At 50.1% G+C, this 24409-nt stretch overlaps 1 protein-coding gene across 4 annotated transcripts in view; it reads left to right on the plus strand.

The window, feature by feature from the left end:
* The first annotated feature begins 656 nt into the window (after window positions 1-656).
* The window catches only part of ARHGEF7 (Rho guanine nucleotide exchange factor 7), a 362900-nt gene continuing 339147 nt past the window's right edge, over window positions 657-24409 (plus strand). For all 4 annotated transcript variants that reach the window (XR_013824848.1, XR_013824849.1, XM_079902929.1 and 1 more), the window contains exon 1: window positions 657-1174. Coding sequence is in view for 2 of the 4 variants with exons in the window: in XM_079902929.1 (XP_079759055.1) it covers window positions 1010-1174 (165 nt within the window). In the remaining 2 variants the exon portion in view is untranslated. The remainder of the gene's footprint in view (window positions 1175-24409) is intronic.

Below are 24409 nucleotides of genomic sequence, written 5' to 3' on the forward strand. Positions count from 1 at the left end.
GCTGTGGACCGGCCTCCCGGCAGGGGGCACACGTGACACTGGCCACGCCGCGCTCCGCTCCGGGGCGTCCACGTCCCCACGGATCGCAGCAGTATCAGGAAAATCAATTCCTCCCCGAATTAGACCCATCTGGTTACAGACTTAATTATCACCGTGTTCTGTAATTATTGGCTTGCAAGGTAGCGGAGAGAAGCAAGCGTCTCGTTTGCAGCTCCCCTCACCCCCTACCTCTTGAAATAAAACCGGCAAAAATAAAAAGAGCATTCTGGGAAGCACTTAATAATTTAAACACTCATGAATTAAGAATACAAGGAAAGGATTCCAAGTCTTCCAAGGAGGGAAGAAGGAAGCAGAAGGGACAGGACAACGAGAAGAGCCTGGCCGGGCGCTCGCGTCCCAGGGGGCTGCGCTTGGGCCCAGCCAGGCGCCATCCGTTAAGGGCGCGCGCGGCCCGCGGGTTGGGAGGCCCGTAGAGCCCTCCCGGCCGGCGGGCTGTCGCCTGCTGGAGGTCATCGGGCCCTTGGGGCGGGGGCCCGGCTCCCGGCGGCGCAGGTGGGGACGCGCGCGCACAGCCGGCCGGGGCGCGGAGGGCGCACGGCGGCGGGCCCGAGCGCGGGGGCGCGTGTGCGGCCGCCGGGTGCCGGGGCGGCCGGGGGTCGGGGTCCGGGAGGCCCGGGGCCGCTCCAGCGCGGCGTCTTTCTTCTCCTCTCGGTGATGTCATCGGCGGCAGCGGCTGGGAGCCGGGAGGCGGCGGCGGGGGCGGCGCCGGGCGGCCGCCGCAGGTTCATGTGCATCTAATGAAAAGGCACTTGACAGTCGGCCAGGACGCACGCGAGGGAGCGCGAGCCGGCCGGACCGCGGCGCCGCCCGAGCCAATCGCCGTCGCCGGCCTCTCCATGGGCGAGCAGGAGGAGGGGGCGGTGGGCGCAGCCGGCCGGGCCGCGGCCGCTCCGAGGTGAACGGCGCCGAGACGGGCTCGCGGCGCGGGGAGGCCGGGCGCGCCGCCGCTATGAATTCCGCCGAGCAGACCGTTACGTGGCTCATTACCTTGGGGGTGCTGGAGTCGCCCAAGAAAACCATCTCGGACCCGGAGGGCTTCCTGCAGGCGTCTCTGAAGGATGGGGTGGTCCTCTGCAGGCTGCTGGAGCGCCTGCTGCCCGGGACCATCGAGAAAGTGAGTGCCCCCCGGCCCGTGCCCCCGCGGCGGCCAGGCCCGGGGCGTTGGGAGGCCCGGCGGCGGGCGCCGCGGGCGGCTGGAGGCCCCGCGCCCCACCTTGCCCCCGCCGCGGCCCGGGATGCGCGGAGGCGCTCGGGCGCGGGGTCGCTGGCGCCGGCACCTGGTGGCCGCGCGGGCCGGGAGAGCGCGGGGCGCGGAGGAGCCCACGCGCCTCCTTTGTGCGCGGACCCGGGAACGCGGCCCGCGCGGGGGGCGCGCTGTTGGCGCGAGGACCCGGTGGCGGGATCCCGCTCGGGGCGCCATTGTGTGCGGGGCCGGCTGGGGAGGGGTCCGAGCCGCGTTCAAGGGGAACGGCCCCGGGGAGGCCGGGAGGGACGGGGAGCTCCGCTCTGCCCCGCCCGAAGGAGGAGTCGCCCCTCTCTGTGACCTGAGCAGAAAACCGCCGTGCAAAGCGTCCTCCCAGGCTTTGTTTGAACAGCTTTTGTTGGTGGTATCGTACGAGAGTTTCGCCCTCTGTTTAATTGACCAATTGCTATGCATTTTTAAAGGATGCATGTATCAGTAGCTGAGGGCTGGGTTGTGAAATGATTTACTGCCCTCCCCATGAAAGAATGCTCATGTCTCCAAGCCCAAAGGATGGCAGACACAGGGTTGGAAAACCCTGGCATACTTCAAGCCTGGCTTAAAGTCCTAGATTTCAGTTTCAGGTTCGTACCTGATTTTGAACAGAATCCCTAGTCCTACAGACCCTGCTTCTCCTCTTCGTGACTTGTGGTTTCCTCGGGGCTGGAGGGTGAACCCTGGCTGCAACTCCTGAGTGATTCAAGTTTGCTTTCCTCTGGCTCAGCTGACAAAGCAGGGGCGAGTGGAGAGAGCGCTTTTTAAAACGGTGGATCCCTGTATTCAAAGACACTACAGTCTTATCCCAGTTTTTTTGCCAGTACATAATCTTAGGATCAACAATTACTTAAATGGTGTTAACTGTAGAAATTAAAGTGCAGCATAATTAGGAAAAACTATTTAATTTTTTAAATGGGGTGTATTGGCCCGAAACGCACAGTATCAATTTGCTAATAATAAAATGTTAATTAGGTGACTTTAAAAAGTAAACTGTTTAAACTTTTAAGTTGCCCATGTTCTGGCACTACATTTAAAAGGTCAGAAAAGATTTTATTTAATATGAATTGTGTACGCCTACTAGTTTTAGGAACATATTTATGAAAACAGAACCTGCATTTTAGAGTGAACAGCTGCCTGTCTGTCCAGGAGATAAAAATGTTGCTTCTAAATGAACCTGATGTCACAATAAAATTATGATTTAAGACAAGAATAAGGAGCAGCTCTATCTTTCCAGGCGCTCAGAATACTCCGCTGTCATCTGGATATCAGGACCTCTGGTAATAAAAGACAGATGTTGAAAGGCATTGAAAATGCATGCTAAGTTTACCAAAATAGGCTTATGTGAAAGACTTCCATTTCTAAAAGTGAAGCTTTAAGAAACTTCGGAGGCTGTTTGATAAAAACATGTCATTATCAATGCATATGTTACTTGGCATATTAACTGCATTCATACTGACCGGCAGACTTCAATAATCACTTTCTTTTAAATGTAGAAAGATTTTCTTAGAAAACTGTAGCATTCCTTTCATCTCGGAAACAACAAAGAGAGGAATGATTAACATGTTTAATTTGCAGAAGCCAAACTGAAACAACCCAACATGTTCTAAAACTGTGGTCATTTGAAACTTCTTATAGCGTAACTACCCTTTTATTCCCCCCGGGCCCCAACTGGTTTGTTTAGAGGGACACAGTCACAGTGAAAGTTCAACGTCAAAGTAGCAAATTAGAGACAGAGCTACCGATTCTCTGTGGTATGAATGTAGGTTTGGGCAGTAAACTGTTAGCCATTCTCCACCTCTGGAAACCCTGGGTTTTAGAAATGTCACGAGCATTTTCCATTTCCCAAGAAGAGTTATTTAGTTGAACTTTCCGATGTCTGCGTGCACACTGAATGACGTCTGCCAGAGAGCTCACACGCTGAACAGCCTTCACCGAATGTGGGAATGTTAGTCTGAGGACGTTTTTCCTTAAAAAGGAACATTTGGGAACTTCACCGAGTATTCACATGGAATTGAAAGGCTCTTAACTTGACCCCAGTTTGCTACGTGAACACACAGAAGACTGATTAATGGGATGTAAGCGGCCTGCAGCTTAACTTTTGCAAATTCACAAAATGTAACACGACCCACTCGGCCGGCGATAGCATAGTGCAGAATGGAGAAAAGTGTCGAGGTGCCTTGGGTTTCCCATGTGCCTTTTATTAAGAAAACATGTCGTAGCGTGTTTCATGCATTCTGTTGGTTTGTTCTGTTTTAGGGCCAGCGAAGAGGGTGAAGAATGAAGGGCAGGTTCGTTTCAGTTCAGATTGTTCTGCTCATTTTAAAAAGCGTTCTGTGGAGGTTCCCCTCGTGCTTCTGTTGAGGTTCCCCTCGCGCAGCCTGCTTTTCTTTAGGTGGAAGGTCAGCCAGGGACGAGAGGGGCTGTGAAAAGAGACACATTGAGTTATCGCCGACGCTGTGTTCTGATACGTTCTCTGCCGTAGGGGAGAGAAAAATGGGTGTTACAAGGTCTCCTGAATCTTCGTGTATGAGGCTCCGCTGCTTTGATTTTGTCTAGTAGTGGCCAGGATGTTTTGCCGACCTGCCCACGCTGTTTGCTTCCGTCATTCCTCCTGTGATGAGAAACACACGAAGGCTGGAGACTCCGGGGAGGCGTGTGAGCCCTGAGCTCGTGAGTTAACACTTTAAACATCCCTGGGCTACTTAGTCAGAGGGGGTGAACTTGAGGGGCAGTCATGTTCCATCCTCTGCAACTTCCTTAAGACTAGGAAGACACATTCAGATGATGGAAGTCATGAAAGGCTGCTTGATTTAGTTAGTTAGTCAGTCAGTCAGTTATCGGCCACACCACGTGGCTTGCGGGATCTTAGTTCCCCGACCAGGGACTGAACCCGGGCCCATGGCGGTGAAAGAGCCGAGTCCCAGCCACTGGACGGCCAGGGAATTCCCAAGGCTGCTTTAATTTTACGTGTAACTGCAGCAGATGAAGTTTCTTGGTTCACCACGAAACACTCAAGGAACCTGGTTCGCTCTCTCTTTGCCCAGGATAACAGAGCACACCGTAACCCGTAAAATGCTGCCCAGGAGACACTCCATCTGTCAGTGTTTGTGCAACGCACAAATCAGGTGCTGCCCTCTGGCCCTGCTAGATGCCCTGGGTGCGCGTGTGTTCAGACGGGTTTAAGCTGTTGGCTGTGTTTTAGCTTCCTAGGGTTGCTGTAACAAAGTACTACAGACCAGGCACTTCAACACAGAACTCCATTCTCTCACACCCTGGGGACACAAGTCCCGGATGGCGGTGTGGGCAGGGCCGCCCCTCTGCAGGGGTGGGGAGGGTCTGTCCCGGCCTCCCCGAGGCCTCTCGAGGTTCCTGGCTTGGGGCAGCTCAAGTCCAGTCTTCCCATGGCGTCTCCTGGGGTCTCTTCTGTGTCCAAACTTCCATTTTATAAGGACACCAGTCATTGGATTAGGGCCTCCCTCCCCCAGTATGACCTCAACTGATTACATCGGCAATGACCTTGTTTCCAAATAAGATCACGTTCAGCAGCCCTGGGGCCTAGGGCTTGAACATGTGAATTTCAGGGGGTCACAGTCCAACCCATAACAGGTCGGATGATACGTTGGAACCAAACCAACTTATTAAGTGTTTACCTGTCTGCAGGGTGCAAAGCGCTGTTGGAGATAAAAAGACTGAATAACAAGTTCTTAAGCGTCCAGGAGAAAACGTAACTATAAAAACAAGAGCAGTAGAAATAGAGACACAGATGTAGAGGACAAACGTATGGACACCAAGCGGGGAAAGTGGTCGGGGGGGGGTGGTGGTGGATGAATTGGGAGATTGGGATCGACATGTATCCACTCATATGTGTAAACAGATAACTAAGAAGAACCTGCTGTATAAAAAATAAATAAAATTCAAAATTTCAAAAAAAACCCAAAAAAAACCCAAGCAGCGTGGGGCAGAAGGAACTCAAAAGTCAGGATGTCAGGATGTGAGGATGTCAGGCAGAGGGAACGGGCGCTGAGGAACGAAGGCCTTGGAGGGACCTGCGTCTGGGCTGCCCAACCTCCGCTGATTTTTCTGACACGTGGATTAGAATATGGTTTGTATTTCCCCAAACTGTGATCTGGCAGTCCTCGCTGATCTTCCGCAGACTTGCAGAAAAGCAGTGAATTCTGATGCAGCACGGGAAGGAGAAACTGCTTTTTCCTAATTGATTCCTGACTTGCTTTCTGCTCTGTCCTAGGATTCTGGGGCTGGGCGGGGTGGGGTGGAAGAGAAGTCCCAGTGGCCGTCGGACAGCAGTTCTGAGTGTCCGCTGAGAGCAGTTTGCCTTTTCTAGGCCCTTCGGCCCTGAGAAGGACGTGGTCAGCAACGGCAGTGTGGTGTGTGAGGCCTCACTCAGGACCAGCCGGTTTGGAAGCCGGCGCCCTGCCCTGTAGCTGCCGTAAATACCTGCTCAGCAGCGCGGGTGAAGCCCGCAGGGGGAAAAGTTATAGAACACGTGACCTCCTGTGTTTTTTAAGGAGGCTTCTTTAAAGTCTGCAAACTGAATTATTGGCTGTACTAAGGTGCTTCTAATGAAACTGCTTAAGGTTTCAGAATGGCTCATTTTGTCATGATGAACATCTGCCTTTGAAGCATGTGACCTCCAAGTACCATCTTGACCCTGCACCAGGGTGATTCTTGTTTGGGTTTTAGGCCCCATGTAACTGCATTTGCGGGCTCATTCAGAACAACCCCACCTAAAATCAATTTAAATCGGGACTACCTCCAGAGATCTCCCGAGAGCCACGCTGGAAGTGCTATGGTGTGGACGCTGGCACGCACGCACACACACACCCGTGCGCACTCACACACACACGCGTGCACGCACACACACACACACACAACCCCCGCACGCACACGCACGTGCACGCACACACACACACACGCGCGCACGCGCGCGCCCAGGGTGACTTGGGCTTGCAGGGCAGGACGCTGGGGGAAGGGCTGCAGGATGGCCTTTCATCAGGGGCAGCTGCCTCTGGGAGCTCTCCGGTGGGAGGACTCAGCGTCTGTGCTCTCCCAGGACCGCATTCTATTAATAGAAGTGACACCCGTCGTGGCCTTCTTCCCTCATTTCTTTGAGCACTGCCCGCCTTTAGTTACTTCTCTTTTAAAGAAACAACCGTGGGCGCCCTGAGCTGCCGGCACCGTGCTAAACTGCTGTCCCGCTGTCCTCCCGGGTCTCCCCGTGTCACAGGTGAAGACACTGAGACCAGCAGTGTGCCGAGCCCGGGCCCCCAGCTGGCTCAGGGTGGAAGGCTCCGCCCAGGTGTGCCTGCTGCCCTGGTTGGGGACCTTTCGGGCGCCTTAGGGAGCACCTGCTGGGCACCGCCCTGCGCTAAGTCAGGGCTGGTTCCTGCTTCAGGGATTACTCTGCATTTACTGGGAATCTATCTAAACCAAGATCTGAAACAATACTGTGTGTGTGTGTATAATAAATTTTTTGGTAGGGCTGTCTCTAGACTTTTGGACTGGAATCACATGGGAGCCGGAGTCGCCCATGAGTCTGTCACTGTTGGTAGAAGGTGGCAAAAGGCACACCCTCCCTCTGGGCACTCACCTCCGCCACGGGCAGCATGGGGGGGCTGGGAGGTTTAGCGGTCCCTAAGACCCACTGGCCGCCCCCCCCGGGCCACTGTAAAATGGGGTGGTCCCAGTATGTGCTCCAGAGTCATCCAGTTGCTGTGTGACCTTGGGCAACCTGCCTCACTTCTCTCAGTTGCCTCCTCCTAAAAATAAGATTAATGATTCCTGTCTGGAGGGAATGGCCTATTGGGGCAGTAGGGTCATTATGAGGGTAAACAAGTAGATGTGAGGGGTTTTGTGCAGTGCTGGGCACAGAACAGGTCCTCATAGATGGAAGTTATTATTATTTTATGGATCAACACGGAAAACTTCTCCTGCTATGTCCAGGAAAACTCTAAGCCCGGATCTGAACCGGAACGCTACTCGAATCCTGGAATATTTCCTTCTTCTCACAACTGGGCAGATTCTTGCAACCTCAGCGGGCTGGTGGCCCCTCCCTTCCCACCCTCCCAGACTACCATCGTCTGGGGTGGTGGGAACACGGAATGTGGCTTCCTGAGCCCTCTGCTGAGCGCACGCAGCTGCTGGCTCGCGGGGCCAGAGGGCCAAGCTGCGGGCTCAGGTTTCGTGTAGATAGAGTTTCACACATGGGAAGGGCCAGGAGTCACAGATGGGCAGTGAGGGCCCACCAGCCCGCCCTGTGTCTGCAGAGGGAGGGTGTTGGGGCCACCCCTGGGCCCTGTGTATCCTGGGTTCGACTTCTGACTTTCCCCCCCCTTCTTCAATTCTACCAACTGAGGTTAGGAGAATTTGTTTCCCGATGTTTTTATATTTCTAATGTTAGCTCTGAAGTTTTAAACTTTTATGAACCAGTCTGGTAGTTCTCAGCCTTGCTTCTGTGGGATAGTGTGCTGTGTCTGCTGTAGTCTAAAGGCAGGGAGATAGGGTGGGGACGTTTACACATTTCCAACACAGTTTTTCAAAATAGTTCAATCTAACGGATGTATTTATCACCTACTGTGTGCAACCTGCACGCGTCATATACACGGAAACACATGCACACACATACATGTGTTCTGTACTGACTTTTCAGTCAAGTCGTAAGAGAAGCCGCCGGGTCTGAAGTGTAAAGCATTTGTGAATTCTCAGTGGAAGGAATACTCAAGACGTCACGCAGCCCAAACTCATCATTGGGTTCACTGAGGGCAGCACCATATGGCTGTGTAAGTTGTGCACTGCACAGTCTAGGGAGAGTCATTCACACTGTAGTCTAAGTGCATGGTGTCTCCAGGACAGTGCTGGGGGAAGGCTCTGGGGCGTGGTGCATAAAGGTGAGCCTCTATGGAGGTGAGCCTCCTAGGGTACACAGCAGATTAGAGGAAGGTTGTGGTAGTTTATGGAGGTGGCCCCAATTCTCCATCCTCCCTGTAGCCATGCCCTTGTAGCGTGACACTGCAGCTCTTCCCATTGAGAGGTGAAGCCTGTTTCCTCACTTCTTGCATCTGAGCTGACCTTGACTTGTTCTGGCCAATGGGACGTGGCAGAAATGACAGGTGTGGGACTTCCCTGGTGGCACAGTGGATAAGACTCCGTGCTCCCAATGCAGGGGGCCCAGATTTGATCCCTGGTCAGGGAGCTAGATCCCACATGCATGCTGCAACTAAGGAGCCCTGGAGCCACAACTAAGGAGCCCGCCTACCACAACTAAGACCCGGCACAACCAAAAAAATTAATTAAAAACAAAAAAGAAGTGACAAGTGCTACTTGCTAGCCCAGGCCTGAAGAGGCCTTGTGTGTTTCCATGCTCTCTCAGACCCTGCTTCCACCCTGAGGACCAGCCCGGGCCCCAGATGCTGAGGGATGCAAGACCACAAGGCAGAGAGCTCAACTGTCCGTGCCGAGGCCTCCTGGACCCACCCGCAGCCCACCAACCCCAATTGTGAGAGAGGCTAGCCAAGGTCGGCAGAGCTGCTACCCGGATCAGAGTTCACTGCTGCGTGAGCGAGCTCAGGTGAGCCCAGCGCTGCCCGGTGGACCTGCAGCCCACAGACAAAATGCAAGCTCACTTCAGCTGCCACTGAGGTTTCGTGGCTGCCTGTCCTGCAGCCTCACCGTGGCAGTAGACACGGTGCAAGTCTGGAGAACGGAAGTGGTGTTTTGTGCGTAACTTTAATTATTATTACACTTAGAGCAGCTTTTTTTAAAGGGACCGATAAAGTTCCTATCTTTTCTTTAAAGAAGGTGAATGTAATTCAGCGCCAGAAAAAGTGTAGCACTTGAAACCTCTTCCAGTTTCTATCTAGTTTTAGTTTAAAATGGGAATCCTCATTTCCAAGTTTGCTTTGAAGTCGCAGTTTCTGGCAGTGAAGTCATGCTCTGGCAGCATGATTTTTTTTTTTTTTTTTTTTTTTTGCGGTACGCGGGCCTCTCACTCTTGTGGCCTCTCCCGTTGCGGAGCACAGGCTCCGAACGCGCAGGCTCAGCGGCCATGGCTCACGGGCCCAGCCACTCCACGGCATGTGGGATCTTCCCGGACCGGGGCACGAACCCGTGTCCCCTGCATCGGCAGGCGGACTCTCAACCACTGCGCCACCAGGGAAGCCCTGGCAGCATGATTTTTTAGCAGTCTAACAAAAATCCTTAGAACAGTCTGGTTTGGGTTATTTGTAAACACCCTGGCCCGTGGTGGCCTTTCTCCCTCAGTTCTGAGTGTCTCACTGCTATGCTTCTGCCAGGAAGACACTTTCCCACTGATTTCCTGTGCTTGAGACAGTTTAAGTTCATAAGAGACTTTTAAGTTCCATCTGAAGTTAGCAAATTTGTTCAGAAGTCTTTTGTCAGGAATACAGATTATCTGAAAAAGCCTGTTACTTTCTGAACGCATGCCAAAAGCTTATGACTGTCATTCACTTTACAAAAGAAAGTTAGAGGGGTTTTGACAGAAAATTAGGAGTTTCAGAGAGATCATCCTGGCCCATAGCCTCTGTTCCTTGCTCTCAGGAGGTGTAAGAGGCGTGGGAACACATGGAATCTTCTTCAGGCGATCTTTCTGTGGTGCTGGAGAAATTGCCTTGTTCAACGATGCTCATATGACATTGGTGCTGGTAACAGATTTCTTCCCACGGAAACATGAAATTTTCTGGTCTCAGTTCTCTTATTTGTTAAGGCATTTTTGTTTCTTTTGAAAACAAGCTCCATAAATAGAATGGGGTTAAATTCTCGACAGCCTTGTGTCAAAGGTTAAGCTTCCAGAAAGTACCACACTTTTAAGCCTTGCTTTTAAGTGATGAGAGACTGGAACTGAGTGTCTCCCAGACTTAATCAGTGGATGAGAGATGGAGAAGAAGAGTTTGTTTCTCCTTCCTCTGACCTCTGGCCAAGCACATTTACTTAGATTGAATTCAAGTAACTGCCATGTCAGTGAGCCAAGGCTGGTTCTTCAAATAACTAACAGTAACTATATTTTGTTGGGTGTGAGTCTTTTTTTTTTTTTTTGCGGTACGCGGGCCTGTCACCGCTGTGGCCTCTCCCCTTGCGGAGCACAGGCTCCGGATGCAGAGCACAGGCTCCAGACGCTCAGCCTCAGCGGCCATGGCTCACAGGCCCAGCCACTCTGTGGCACATGGGATCTTCCCGGGCCGGGGCACGAACCCGTGTCCCCTGCATCGGCAGGCGGACTCTCAACCACTGCGCCACCAGGGAAACCTGGGTGTGAGTCTTAAGCACCCTGATTATAAATTGTTAGTTAAAACGATATTCTGGGAGTGAGAGAGAACTCACCCCGCATATGATTTAAGTCTTTTGTTGGCTGTAATAGAGCTTCTACCTTAGGAAGATAGAAAAATATGGGCAAAATTAAACCCACAGCAACTAATAGACAAAAGAGAACAATAAAGGACAGAATGGGAATGGGTGACGTGGAAAACAGAAAATTACTAGAGAAAACCAACAAAACCAAGAGCTCGGTTCTCTGAGAAAAATCAATAAAGTTGATGGGCCTCTTAAACTGGTCAGGAAAAATAGAGAGAAGACACAAATGACCAATGTGGAGAATCACTATAGATTCTACAGTTATTTAAAGGGTAATAATGGGATGTTATGAATGTTTTTATGCCGATACAGTCTATATCTTAGATGAAAAGTACAATTTCCATGGAAGACACAGACTACCAAAGCTCGTTCAAGAAGAAACGGATAACTTCAGTAGCCCTGTATCTATTACAAAATTTAAACTTGTAGTTTAAAAGCTTCTCATAAAGAAAATTCCAGGCCAGATGGCCTAACTGGTGAATTCTACCAAGTAAGACTTATATCCAGAATGTATAAGGAACTCTCAAGGCTCAATAATAAGGAAACAGTCAATTTAAAAAATGGGCAAACGTTTTGAGCAGATACTTCACCAAAGGAGAAATACAGATGACAGGCACATGAAAAGATGCTCGACATTATTAGTCACTAGGGAAATTAAATTAAAACCACAGTGAGATACCACTACACACACCTATTGGAACAGCTAAAACTGAAAAGACTGATCCTACCACGTGTCGGCAAGGATGTGGATGGGCTGGGACTCTCATCCACTGCTGATGTGAATGAAAATTGTACAGGCGCTTTAGAAAATGGTGTTTCTTGAAATATTAAATACACATCAACCAAATGATTTAGCAATTCCATTTCTAGGTGTTTACCCAAGAAAATGGGACTTTCTTTTTAAATAGCCACAAACTAGACACAACCCAGATATTTTCAACTGGTATATGGATAAACAAAGTATTGTATTTCCACAGAATACTACTCAGCAATAAAAGGGAATATGCTATAGCGTGGGTAAAAATTATGCTGAGTAAAGAAGCTAGAAAAAAAGTTCATACTGTATGATTCCCCTTATGTAAAATTCTACAAAAAAGCCATCATCATCTGTAGTGACAGAAAGTAGACCAGTGCTTGCATAGAGACACGCTGAGGGCACAAGGAGTCCTTTGGAGGGTAGGGGTGTTCATTACCTTGATTCTGGTGATGGTTTCACAAGTGCACATGTGTTGCAACTGCTCCAACTGTACACTAAGTATGAGCAGTTTACTGTATGTGGATCACATCTCAGTGTGTGTTACGTGACAGTTTCACCCTGCATGTTGCACAGAGTGGAGCTTTAATTCATTTTACTGCCAGCCCTCTACTTCTGAACCTGATTGTTCAGAAAACGTGTACGGAATTTTAAAGTGCAAGTATACTTAGCCTCCTTGCCCAAGAGCTCACTTATTTATCTGTCTATCTTCTCATCAAATCTGTATCAGGTGTCTACTGTGGTTCAAGGATTGTGCTGGGACACTTAATGATTAACAAAAATAGACTCGCATACCATCTAGTGAAGGAGAAGCACGTTAAAGATACTGTTTGAATTTGCTTTACAAATTGAGATACATGCTCTGAAGGCAAGGAACAGATTTCTCAAAGTGTGTAGCAGAGGAAGCTGATTTACCCCTGGCAGATGGGACAGGTGGTGTCTTAGGGAAGGTCTCCTCCAGAAGCAGTACATGAGTGGGCTCTGGCGTGAGTAGAGGGGGTGTGTAATTAGAGGAGCAGTGGGGGACTTCTGGGTAGCCACAGTGCTGAGACCGAGGGAGAGCTCAAGTGCTCCTGGAGAGAGAGCCACGCGCCAGGCCCCACAGGACGTTGAGTGACTTTGGGTTTTAAAGATTTTTCAGAGTTTTAAATGGAAGGATGATGTGATCAGTTGCAGATTTTGAAAACAATACTCCAAACTTCCCAGCGTGGGAAATGGATTAGATGGGGCCCAGAACGGATGCGGAGAAGAGCGTTATTAAGTTCTTAGTGTGGTCCGTTGAGAGCCAGCGGGAGCTGGGATTGGGATGGACACCATGCTGCAAACACCACGAAGATGGCGGGGGAGAGGGTGAGGGAAGGCAGTCAGTGGGGCTCCATGGTGGGTCCACGGTAACTCCCGGGATTCTGGCTGCGTACCGGGATGGCTGGCAGAGTCACCTGTGTGAGTGGCAGCCTGGCCTGGGGCCTAGGCTTGGAACAAGAAGGTCATGAATGGATTCAGTGCTGAGGGTGCTGAACTGGAGCTCAGAGAGGACATTTGGGCTGGGTATAAATTTGGGAGTGATACCATAGAGATGTGAATGCAAGTGTGGGGTGGTGAGGTTTCCCAAGGGGAAATTATAGGTGAGAACTCCAGAAGGCCTTGGGGACTCAGACGTGGCTGGCCAGGCAATGCGGATGAGCCTGAGGGGCTGAGGAAGGTGGTGGTTAAGTCCGGGGGGGAGTGTGGTGACCTGAAGTCAGTGGAGGAGGATGTCCAGTAGACTGCAAGAGGCCAAGGGAGTGGGCTTCCAAACCCCACACCCAAAAAGCGTTGGCAGTGTGCTTGAAGGGAAGAGGGCTCTGTCACTGGTCATCCTGGGACAGCGGGCACGCCTGGACTGTGCTGGGCAGGCCTGGCTGAGCGCTCAACCCAGTCATTTGTGATCTTAGCAAGGGCACCTGTGCTCAGGTAAAGGGGGGGAGTGTGAGCTCAGGACAGACAGAGGAGCTGGGGAGGGGGTGTTGGAACGGAGGCAGCTGCGGACACGGAGGTGGGGAGCAGAGAATGTTGGAGTAGAGTGTGGAGCGTGAGAGAGTGGGGGACAGCTGGGCACCCACAGAGGGCCCGCTGGACGCAGGGATGTATGAATTTACAGCGAGTTTTCACATCATGAGCTCAGGAACTCGGAAATTTTGTTAAGAGGAAGTTGACCTTCAGCTGTTTTTTTCTTGATAAAGGAGACTCTAGAAAACTCTATTACTTTCAGTGGCTTCAGGGAAGTATATCTATGGTGTTTTTTCCCTCATTTCCTACCTGTTGTAACATGTGTTCAAGTCCAGAGTGTGTTGAGACTAAACAGTGGTGACTGAGCCATCTGAGGTTTCCGTCTTGTCTTAAATGAATTAACGTCAGGTGTTTAATCTTCCCCCTTTGATTCACTTTACTTCCCCCTTTGATTCATTTTACATTCATGAATGGCTGTAAAGGTAAAGATGGGGACGTGGCTGAGAACTTACTTCTCTAGGCTGTCTCTGTGTTTTGCCGCTGACATTTGAAAGCCCAGATCGGATGGAGGTAAGGCCTTTTAGGGATGTCAACGTATAAGTTTTAGAAAGTTCAGGTTCAAGTTGAGGACTATTTGTTTTATAATTTTATGAGTATACACACATCTCTCCTGGGATTTGCTTTCTCTTTCTCATTTAGAAAATGCTCACAATTAGTTACATATCATAATAAAAGAAGGGAGATAAAGGTAAATCAAGTAGTGTTTATCGGGAATATTGTCCCTAAATAACCACAGTAACTGTAAGCAGTGTTTAGCTTCTGGGTATTGTTTTTCCCAGTCAAAGCAATAAAACCCGCACTATTCAGCCTGTCTCCACGTGTGGGGAATGGAAGCTCACCGTTATTTTTTCTCCTTAATCCTTCTTCTTTGAGAGGATGGTGGGGAGAGTATTATTGGGAGCAGGGGTAGGGAAGGAAGAAGTCTCTCTCTCTCTCTCTCTCTCTCTCTGTCTCATTGAGGAGCTTATGGCTTGAAAATTTCTGGGTTGGGATGGTTTTCTTTTTCTTACAGCTGGAAGTGGCATAGCTGCCCAACAATTAATTTTTTGTATAAAAATTTTTACAATTTTATGTAAAAATGTTAGTGAAATTACCTGATATCAGAGTTAGCAGTACCTGCATTTCAAGTTGTTTTCAAGTAATGATGGGTTTTTCATCGCTTTGTGCCTTTGGCTTAGGTGGTTATGTGGTTCTTACACTTGAGTGTGCCCAGATGCGCCTGGACGGCTTGTGAAAATAGACTGCCGGTCTCCAGCCCGGAGTCTCTGATTCTGTAGGTCTGGCTGGGGCTGAGGATCAGCGCTTCTCACAGGTGTGCAGGTAGGATCCGCGTTTCTCACAGGTGTGCAGGTAGGATCCGCGCTTCTCACAGGCGTGCAGGTAGGATCCGCGTTTCTCACAGGCGTGCAGGTAGGATCCGCGCTTCTCACAGGCGTGCAGGTAGGATCCGCGCTTCTCACAGGCGTGCAGGTAGGATCCGCGCTTCTCACAGGCGTGCAGGTAGGATCCGCGTTTCTCACAGGTGTGCAGGTAGGATCCGCGTTTCTCACAGGTGTGCAGGCCATGCTGATGCAGCTGGTCCAGGGGACACATTTCAGCATCTCTGACGGCCCACTGAGCTCCTCAGCCCAGGAGTACCGTAACCTGGGACTAGCCAGACTGCATGCACGGCAGTGCATCTTTAAGAAGACGGGAGACCGAGATGTGGTCACCTGGGAGCTTTTCCACAGGTGAGCACAGGCTGCTCGCCTACCTGGATGTGGCCCCCACCCCCATGCTTGGGAAATTTCCTAACCTAGTGCCTTTTAGTTCAGGACAGAGCAGACCCCATGCTGCTTCTCTGTGGGCTTTTGGGGCATTGAAACATGGAGGTAGAGAGCCTGGAACGAATCCTGCCTTGGGTTGGAAGGGGCACTTGGAGTTTATCTGGAAAATGGGATTCCTCATGTTTCTTTACATCTAGAAAATTGTTACATAAAACAGAAGAGAGGGACTTCCCTGGTGGTCCAGTGGCTAAGACTCCACACTCCCAATGCAGGGGGCCCGGGGTTCGATCCCTGGTCAGGGATCTAGATCCCACAGCCGCAACTCAAGAGATCCCACACGCTGCAACTAAAGATCCCACGTGCTGCCACTAAGACCCTGTGCAGCCAAATAAATACATATTTAAAAAAATACACAGAAGAGAAACACCATCCGTATTGAGGCCAAGCTCAGGAGGCTTGTATGAGATTTAATAAATGTATTATTTAAGTTGAGGCACTTAAGGAGGAATCCTTGAAATATTCATATTAGGGTTGGGAGGAACTATAGCTAAATAAGATGATGAGTCACTAAAAGCTACCAAAAGGTAGCTTTACCTGTGGGTAAGCTGTGGGTAACCTGTGGGTAACCCTTACCTGTGGGTAAGGGTTCTCTTTGAAACTACAGCTTTCGGGGGAGGGGTAAGTCACCCGCACTGCTGAGCTGTGGTGGGGGGGGCATCTGGGTCCAGCGAGTAGGTCTGCTGAGCTGTGCCTCCGTCCCTTGCTGCTCCCAGGGGCCGTGGGCCTAGGGTCCTTAAACTGGGGCCCCGCTTCTCCGCAGGTCTGCAGGGTCTGTGGCGCTTGCTGGCCTTCCACCGCCACCGAGGACGTGCGTCTTGAGTTCATTCCAGTCTATGCTGTTCAATTCAGTAGCCAACTAAGAATTCACTTTGTCACTGAATACGGAGAAAACAGAGATGGTTTCTGGCAACCTCCCAGACCCCTACCCACGTCTGGTCACAGGACCTGCTTTTCTAGGTGTCGTGGCGGAGACGAGCTTCAGCGACCGTCTCCTTGCAGTGAATGAGTCTGGAATCACCTGACAAGGGTTTTCAAGCCGCCATCATAAAAAGGCTTCAAAAACAATTACAGATTCTCTTGAGACAAGTGAAGAATAGGAGATCGCAGCAAAGAGAGAGGGCTTATGAAAAAGAAACATACGGAAATTACAGAGCTGAAATACAGAATAACTGAAGTAAAGCTCACCAGCTGGGCTCGGAAGTGGAGTGGAGAGGACAGAACCTGGGGACGGAGAGGAAGCAGGCTGAAGGAGGGGGATGCGGTGAGCGCTGCGCCTGCCTCCCGAGGCCGCGGGGAGACGAGCTAGCGGACCAAGGACAAGCGGCAGCTCTGGCGGCGCCCTTCCTCACTGCTTTCCCTGTCCCGCTCTCCCCGTGTGTCTCTCAGCTCTGAAATGTCAGAATCACGAGAGGGCCTCATCAGCTTGTTCCGGCCCCTTTGTGAAACTTAGGACCCGGGCATAAGGCAAGCCTGTCCCCACGCAGGTCTCGTGGGCGGCTGTACAACATGCCAGCCGCCGACAGGAGCCGAGGCCTGCGGGAGCCAGCCAGCTGGTTCCGGGAGCCCCGCTTCGAGGCAGCGATCTTCCTCAGTGACAGGAGACGGCGCTGAAACCAGAGTGCTGGCTCTCAGCGGCGCCCGGCTGACCGACGCCTGATACCCACAGAGCGAAAACGGAGCCCTGGACGCCGAGCTGGCGGTCCTCGGAGGGCTGGGCAGCAGCCGGGCGGCCGGCCTCAGACGGAGCCGGTGGTAACAGGATGCATCCGTCAGCCGTGACAGACAGGGCTTAGGGTTTATGGTAAAGCCCAAGAGCGTCTTTTACGTCTCTGTAATGTTTTGTCTACGGTGATTATATTTCCAAGTGTTTCTCAGCACAGTTCCTGTCTCAAATATTCAATTCTCAGATGAGACCAATTATATGACTTTCTGGTTCTAGGTGCTGTCAGCATCACACCTTCACTTCCGGTGGCTATAACCAAGTGATTCTGGTACTGAATTAGTGTCATAGGCAAAGGTCCTTAATTAAACCATTAATTCACTGAACCAATAATATACTAAGTGCTTGTATGTGCCAGGTGTTGAGATGTAACACTCATCAAACAGACTGCCTGTGGGGCACATATCTCACGGCACAGGGAGGTATTCGGGACGCGCACATAGCACACAAGTAGATTGCACAGCATGTTAGACAGTGATAGGGCTATGGAGAGAAATGGGGGGGTGCCAGCAATTAGGGTGACATTGCAGTTTGACTTCTGGTAGGTAGGGTAGGCGTTACAGAGAAGTGACATTTGAACAAAGACTTGATGTATGTGAGCAAGGCGTGACGTGAATATTGGGGAGAAGGAAATTTCAGGTGGAGAGACTAGGCGGTGCAAAGGTCCTGAGGTAGGAGCCTGCCTGGCAAATTCTGGGAACAGCAGAGGCCACTGTGAGTTGGGGGAGAGTAGCAGCTGGCTGATGATGAGGTCAAGGAGGGAACGAGGGAACAGGCCGTGCAGGGCCTGCTCAGCCATCATAAGGACTTTGACTTTAAAAATAAACGAGTAGACTTTATTTGCAGTTTTAGGTTTCCAGAAAATTTAGCAGAAAGTACACAGAATTTCCATCCACCCCTCTCCACTTTCCCCTATTATTAACATCTTGTGCTAGTGTGGGACACCTGTTACAGTTGATGAAGCAGTACCGATACATTACTAAGTAAAGTCCATAATGTACATGAGGGTTCACTCTGTGCTGTGCAGTCCGTGGGTTTGGACATGACACGTATCCGTCATCACAGTGTCACACAGGATGGTTTCACTGCCCTAAAAATTCTCTGTGCTCTGCCTGTTCATCCCGCCCTCTCCCCTAGTCCCTGGCAACCATTGATCTTTTTACTGTTGCCATAGTTTTACTTTTTCCGGGATGTCACATTGTTGGAATCATACGGTGCGTAGCCTTTTCAGATTGGCTTCTTTCACTTAGTAACATGAAGTCTCCTCCATGCCTTTTCGTGGCTCATCTTCTTTTATTGCTGAATGATCTTCCATCTTCTGAACCGACCACAGTCTATTTGTTCATTCGCCTACTGAAGGTCATCTTGATTACTTCCAGCTTTGGGCAATTATGAATAAAGCTGCTATAAACATTTGTATTCAGGTTTTTGCGTGGACACGTTTTCAACTCATTTGGGTAAAGCGAATTTACCCAAGAAGCAAGATTTTTGGACCTTATGATAAGAGGATGTTTCGTTTTATAAGTAAGTCTCTTCCACGTGTGGACCAGTGTGTATTCCCATCAGCAGCAGATGAGAGTTCCTGTTGCTCCACGTCCTTGCCAGCATTGGGTGCTGTCAGTGTTGGATTTGTGTCATTCTTTTTTTTTTTTTTTTGATGTGGACCATTTTTAAAGTCTTTATTGAACTTGTTACAATATTGCTTCTGTTTTATGTTTTGGTTTTTTGGCCGCGGGGCATGTGGGCTCTTAGCTCCCCAACCAGGGATTAAACCCACACCCCTTGCACTGGAAGGTGAAGCGTTAACTGCTGGACTGCCAAGGAAGTCCAGATTTGTGTCATTCTAATGGGTGTGCAGCAGTGTCTCACTGTTCTTTTAATTTGCATTTCCCTGATGACATATGATGTGGAGCATCTTTTCATATGTTTAGTGGCCTTGCCATCTGTATATCTTCTTTGGTAAGGAGACTGTTCAGGTCTTTTGCCCATTTTTCCATTGGGCTGTTTTCTTATTGTTGAGTTCTAGTAGTTCTTTGTATGTTTGAGATAAAAGTCCGTGATTGGATGTGTGTTTTGCAAATGCAGTACTTTCGTCCAGTCTGTGTCTTACCTTTTATTCTCTTAAAGGACTTTGGCTTTTACTCTGAGTGAAATGGGGGGCTTTTGAGGGTTTTGAGCAGAGGAGTGATGTGACAGGCAAGTTACAAATGTGCAGGGAGATGTTCCAGCTATAGTAGTATGGAAGAAATAGAATTCCTGAGTATGCATTGGCCGCCTTATCTTTAACTAATGAAGCTCAGTTTTTCTAAGTGATCGTTTGAAAACGTAGTTTTGAACTACATACTGCTCCACATCTTACAGCTACGGCCCTATTTCAGCGGGTACTCTGCGGGTACTTAAGAGCTCGGGAGATAATGAGCTTCTTATCACCTTTTTATTACTCACACTTAATATGAAGTCTCGACTGGCTTCTTTCTCGCAAGAGGCTTTTACAGCACGAGTGCTCCTTCCCCTGCCGTTCCCTCTGGGGAGGGTCTTCGCTGCTAGTTATAGAGAGGCACACTTGCCACTGAGCGTCCTCCGCTTTTTCCTCTCCCCTTATTCACGTTCCCTCCTCTGGTGAAGGCTCCCTTTTCGCTTCCCAGCCTCTCTCCAAAGTCAGCCAGCCCTCTCTGCGCGCCTTCAAGCCTCCCACATGCTAACGTGTGGGTGAAAACAGAACTTTCTCCAAGGTGGTCAGTGTCCCGTCTTCTGGCCCAGAGGCGTTAACTTGCCTTCAGTGCAGCTTCTTGGGCTGTTTAGAAATGAAAGACGGGTTCTTTCACCGGGAGGGCTGGTCAGGCACGAGGCAGGGCGCTGCTCCGAAGTTCCCACTGCTGCCCCTGGCTTCACTGCGTGGGAAAGGGCGGAGCGTGCACAGCGAGGTAAACCAATGGGGTGGCAGGCCACACAGGCCCCGCACAGACATCTGAGGACACAGGTTTCATCGGTGCAATCCCAGCAGTGGCTGCGGGGACAGGACTTGACATTCTCCCTTGAGGCGTCTCGGTCAAAGGTAGGGGGTTGGGTTGTCCGTGAGGCAAAGAGCAGACCCGTGAGACCTGCGGCCACCAGTGCCTCATGCTCATGGGGGGCGGGGCTCCTCTCCTGGGGGTATTCTCGCCCCTACCTGCTGCACTGACACTGCAGAGGTACATGGCACCCTCCCACCAGAGACCACGAGCCTCTCTACAGGCTTTTCCACCAATGGACACAGGCAAAGACATCGGTAGCCATTCTGAAATGTGCTCAGTAGGAGAGGAGATGGATGTCAAAGGACCAGAAACACTGCAGAAATTGAGCTTAAGAAGAAAGTCAGCAGTGGCTCAGATTTACAACATTTACACATGTTTCCGTTGGGTTGAAAGCGTGAGAATGAGAGGAAAAAAGGGATGATTATTCCATATGAACAGGTGAAACTTGTTAAGTTAATTAAGTTAAGAAAAATCTCTGATTTTTAAGTTAAGAAAAATCTCTGATTACAAGGCCCAATCTGAGTTGTCTTAGGAATTCGTACTCCTGTTTCCCTGTATCAAGATCCTTCCGAGGTGTAAGAAATGGCGTCTGCTTAAGGAAGGCACAAGACATTAATGACGGCCTGGCCCGTGCACCTCTGCGTCCCAGGTGTCTGGATCACAGCCACCACAGGGCATGTGCTGTTTTCAAGACTGCTCTCATTTGACGATTACTACACACCTACCTGTTTTGATCTAACATTACTGGGAGAGCAAAACACAAATGCAGTGGAGAAATTTAACCTAGGTAGTCTGGTGAAAGCTTATGCCCACATTTTAAAAAATCCATTTTTGGCATTGGGATCAATTTGGGACTGTCGCCACCATCTCTGAAGGACTTAAAATGTGCTTTTGGAGCTTGTGGGAACCGAGCCTCAGGGGACACCCGAGCTAATTTAAGCCACGCAGTCTTGCTGGTCCGCCTGCCCCTGACATCCCCCATGTCTGGGACGGCTGAACTCAGTGCATTCCTATTTCCGATCACCCTTTATGGCTTGCCTAGCTCCACACTAATGGATGACATCTTTATTTTCCCCCAGATGACCATAGCATCCATACAGGAGCTGGGCTTTGGGATATAATGAAGAAGGGAAGCCAAAGGAAAATGCACTTTATTGAAGTGTCTGAAGTGTCTTCCAGTAAACTACTTGTAACCCAGGCCACGCACTTCGGGAGCGAATTTACTATCTGGTGTTTCGCTGCCAAGCCCTTGAGCTCCCTGCTGGACGCGCCACTGTTTTCCATGGATTTGCAGGAGGTGCCCCGTAGCCTCCAAGTGGGCTCTGCAGACCTCTGCCTTTACTCCCCTGAAACCCTCTGGCTGCAGAGTGAGCGGAGAGCTATGGACAAGTGTGGTCCCTGATCAGGAGACGGCTGCACTCTAGTTAGAATAAAGCCATGGCTACCAGGTCATTACATTCAGTGCTAATTATTAGGTGGTGAATTTAGGATTTTAAGCATAGTGTTGCATATTGGCATGGCGTGGTGGAGATCTGCCTCACGAGGACCCCAACACACTGACCGCTGGGCTCTCCAAAGAGGACTGTTTTCTAATGGGGAGGCACCTTGACCTGTGAGAACATTAGAATGGAGTGTTCTTTTTAAAAATGTATTTATTTAATAATACTTTCATGTGGTACAAAATTCAAAGGGTACCAAAAAGTACAGAGTGCAAAGCAAGTTTTCCTTCTCCCCCTCTGTCCTCCAAGCCCCGGGTCCTCTCCCTGGAGGCAGCCCCTGTTATCCGGCATGTGCTTCCAGAGACAGGGCATGCATCTCTTTTATTATTTTTAAGATTTATTTTATTATATTTTATTTTTGGGTGCGTTGGGTCTTTGTTGCTGCACGCGGGCTTTCTCTAGTTGTGGCGAGCGGGGGCTACTCTTCGTTGTGGCGTGCGGGCTTCTCATTGTGGTGGCTTCTCCTGTTACAGAGCATGGGCTCTAGGCATGCGGGCTTCAGTAGTTGTGGCGCACGGGCTTAGTTGCTCCGCGGCATGTGGGATATTCCCGGACCAGGAATCGAACCCGTGTCCCCTGCATTGGCAGGCGGATTCTTAACCACTGCGCCACCAGGGAAGTCCCAGGCCATGCATTCCTGAACACCCAGGCACATCTTCTTGCTTTTTTCTTTAAACACTAAGGCAGCATGTCCTGCATACTGTTCCCCATGTTCCTTGTCCCACACCTACTGTAACCAGGAGGTTGTGACATATCAGTATATAAAGCTGACTCTTTTTAAATGCTGTGTGGTAGGCTGGTGGTCTGTTCTGTGGCAGGACTGTAATTGACCTAATCCTTTCCCTAAATTGTTTCTCATCTTTTGCTGTGACACTTTTTTCTATTTTTAACCGTACCACCAGGAAGCTCACTGGGTTAGGGTCCCAGCAGGAAACAGACGGCATGCTAAACAGAAATGGTTCAAGCGACTTTAACAAAGAGACTATTTACAAAATGAGGGCAGGGATAAGGACATGGAGGCACCCTGGGAAGTCACCAGTTCAGGCCACCACTTCTGAACTAGGCTCCTGAGCAGCTGAGTGTTTCCCAGCTGTTACAAGCTGCAGCGGTTTTCTGTACTCTCCATCTTAAGTGTTGCAGTAACACTGAACCTATGTTAATTCTTTGCTTGCTAGAACTGCCTATTCTTCTTCCTCAAGCAGTTTTGGAAACTAAAACTCTAAACTCCTTCAGACTTGGAGAGAAGGCAGCTCCTCTAGTTGGCACTTTATTTGGACTGAGGGTAGAGCTGGCTGTCCCCGGCGTGGAGTGGGTGGTAGAAAGGAGTTGAGAAGGTGGGAGCTGGGCAGCTGCGGAGGTCTCTGAAGTCTGGCCTTAACATTGCCTTGTGATTTAGTTTGTAGCAAATTCTCAGAGTGTCAGACACACCCCTTGCCAAATATTGAGTACAAAAGCCATATTTCAAAGGAAAATCACAATGGTTTGGGGGCTGTCTATGCCTCTGCCTGATTAGAGGTTTTGGCGGGAAAGCCTGGAGTTTATTATCGTGGCGAGTTTGGGAGAGGATTTCTGGAAAGCACATGGGGCAGCTGTTGGTCATCTGAGGCCAGAGCTCCTCTCTGAACACATCTGGAGATGCACTGAGCGGAGCCCGCCTTCAGGTTCTGAAGGCTCTGGTGACTGTAAATAAAGCTGCTGTAAACATTCTTGAACACGGCTTTTTGTGGCCGTATGTTTTCATCCCTCTTGGGTAAACACCTAGGGGAGGAATTGCTGGGGCTTAGGTATGTTTAACTTTGCAAGGAACTGCCGGTTTCCCAAGCGCACCACCTGACACTCCCACCGGTCACGCGTGGGAGCTCCAGTTGCTTCCCATCCTTGCCAACGCTTGATACTGTCAGCCTTTTCCATCTCACTGCTCTGGTGGGTGGGTAGTGTTATCTGTGCTTTTAATTTGCATTTCCCTGATGACTAATGATGCTCAACACTTTTTCATGTGCTCACTTACCATTCATACAGCTTCTTCAGCAAAATATGGTGGGAGGGGGAGCTTTTAAATATCTCCTTTTGTATCATCATCGCTCCAATGCATTTTTTTCCATTGCAGCTTCACCCATGATCTCAGTTGCCCTGATTATTCACCACCCTTGAAAACATGATGGACTTTTCAAGTGTCACACCCTTGATAATGCAGTCCCATCTGCCTCTTTACCCTTCCGTCCCCAACTCGGTTGTCACTGTTTGGGGTGGCTAAGCCTCTGGCCTGCCCTGTCTGTGCCTCCAGGGTCCTGAGCATACACCTGTGTGGCTGCACTTGCCACACTGTGAGCAGTTCTTCCTCACCGAGGGCAGGGGCTGTGCCCCCCTCTTCTTTGCAGTCACAGTGCTCATCACATGACCTGGCAGGAGTCTAGGTTCAATATTGTCGGACCAATTTATTATGCATCTGATCCTCCCAACAGCCCTGTTGACAAACGCTGAACGTGTCAGCCTTAAACTGGAGACAGAGGTGTAGACATAGAGGGGTCAAGTGGCTTGTTCACAGTCAGTATGTGTGTTACAGTTAGGAACTACTTACTATAAAGTTTTGACTCTTTTACATTACAGTTCTCCAAACAGGTATGTTGCTTTAGGTAAAGTTCAGGATAGTTTTAAGGGAATCCATTTCCATTTCTAGGTCCTCAGCTTGCATCCATGCTCAACTAAAACCAAGGAGCCAGAGCAGCTGTCTCTGAGCAAGGAGAGCATCACACTGGTCCGACTGTCCCACCTCCCCTTTCACAATGGCCTTCTCCTACTTCACCCTTTGTTGTCTTCCCGAGGTGCACGCTGCCAGGTGGAAGGCCTCCCAGCTGTCACAAAGGGT

Source organism: Stenella coeruleoalba (assembly GCF_951394435.1).
Source record: "Stenella coeruleoalba genome assembly, chromosome: 18".
In the NCBI taxonomy this organism is placed as follows: Eukaryota; Metazoa; Chordata; class Mammalia; order Artiodactyla; family Delphinidae; genus Stenella; species Stenella coeruleoalba.